This window comes from Penaeus monodon, chromosome 30 (assembly GCF_015228065.2).
Source record: "Penaeus monodon isolate SGIC_2016 chromosome 30, NSTDA_Pmon_1, whole genome shotgun sequence".
Taxonomy (NCBI): domain Eukaryota; kingdom Metazoa; phylum Arthropoda; class Malacostraca; order Decapoda; family Penaeidae; genus Penaeus; species Penaeus monodon.
The window spans coordinates 15,439,403-15,440,200 of record NC_051415.1 but is presented as its reverse complement, the minus strand read 5'-3'; the positions used below and the strand labels follow the sequence as shown (position 1 = coordinate 15,440,200).

Here is a 798-nt window from a genome sequence, read left to right as displayed (position 1 = left end):
GCACATATCAATTTTAAAAAAGGATAATGTTCTCCTCAAGAATGAGATTATTATAATATTCTGAAGTGATAACTAAGTACTGCTAAGAAAATACCTGGTTGTCTTATTATTCAAAACACAAAATTAGATAACTACATACAGAAAATACAACTTGTAAATCTTACAAAAGTTTATGGTAAAATACCTGAAAAACCTTTCTGTATCTTCATGAAATCTCCAAAGACATCACCAAATATATTTCACACTCTCTTCACAACGAGTCTGAACTGCTACTGATATCACAATATCTAAGTAACCTACTTACCATGGATGATCTTGATGATTGGGTTAAAATCTCCTATTTCTTGACATGCGAGGAATGCCAAACTCACAGACAGGATCCTGCAGAGCCATGACCAACTCTATCCTAGAGAAAATCAAATATTTTACTTTATTGAGTATATGAACTTAAACTGTTTCTGGTAATAAAAATCCTCATTGCATACTAAATACATACTTAGTTCTATGCATAATTTCATAATTATATTCATCACCATGTCCACCTGTCCACTATCCTTAATACTCCATGCTTGATTAGACTGACTCATCTGAACTAGCTTTATGTGAAATATTCACATAGAAACAAACAAGGAAGATTTAAAAGAAATGTCACGACTGATCAATGACTGAACTTCCCAGTGTAAATAGATATCTTAAAGGTAACATATCTCACGAACACTGAACATTTTCTTGGTTATTTCTCTTCTGCAATGGCAGTTTTACTGAACCGACTGATTTACAGACAAAAGATAGAGGTCT

General features: G+C 32.5%; 1 protein-coding gene across 3 annotated transcripts in view; it reads right to left on the bottom strand.

Moving 5' to 3' along the window:
* The window catches only part of LOC119592553 (ELMO domain-containing protein 3-like), an 11,960-nt gene that overhangs the window by 5,048 nt on the left and 6,114 nt on the right, over positions 1-798 (bottom strand). For all 3 annotated transcript variants that reach the window (XM_037941422.1, XM_037941420.1, XM_037941421.1), the window contains exon 2: positions 305-406. In XM_037941422.1, the coding sequence (XP_037797350.1) occupies positions 305-307 (3 nt within the window). In that variant the 5' untranslated portion in view covers positions 308-406. The remainder of the gene's footprint in view (positions 1-304; positions 407-798) is intronic.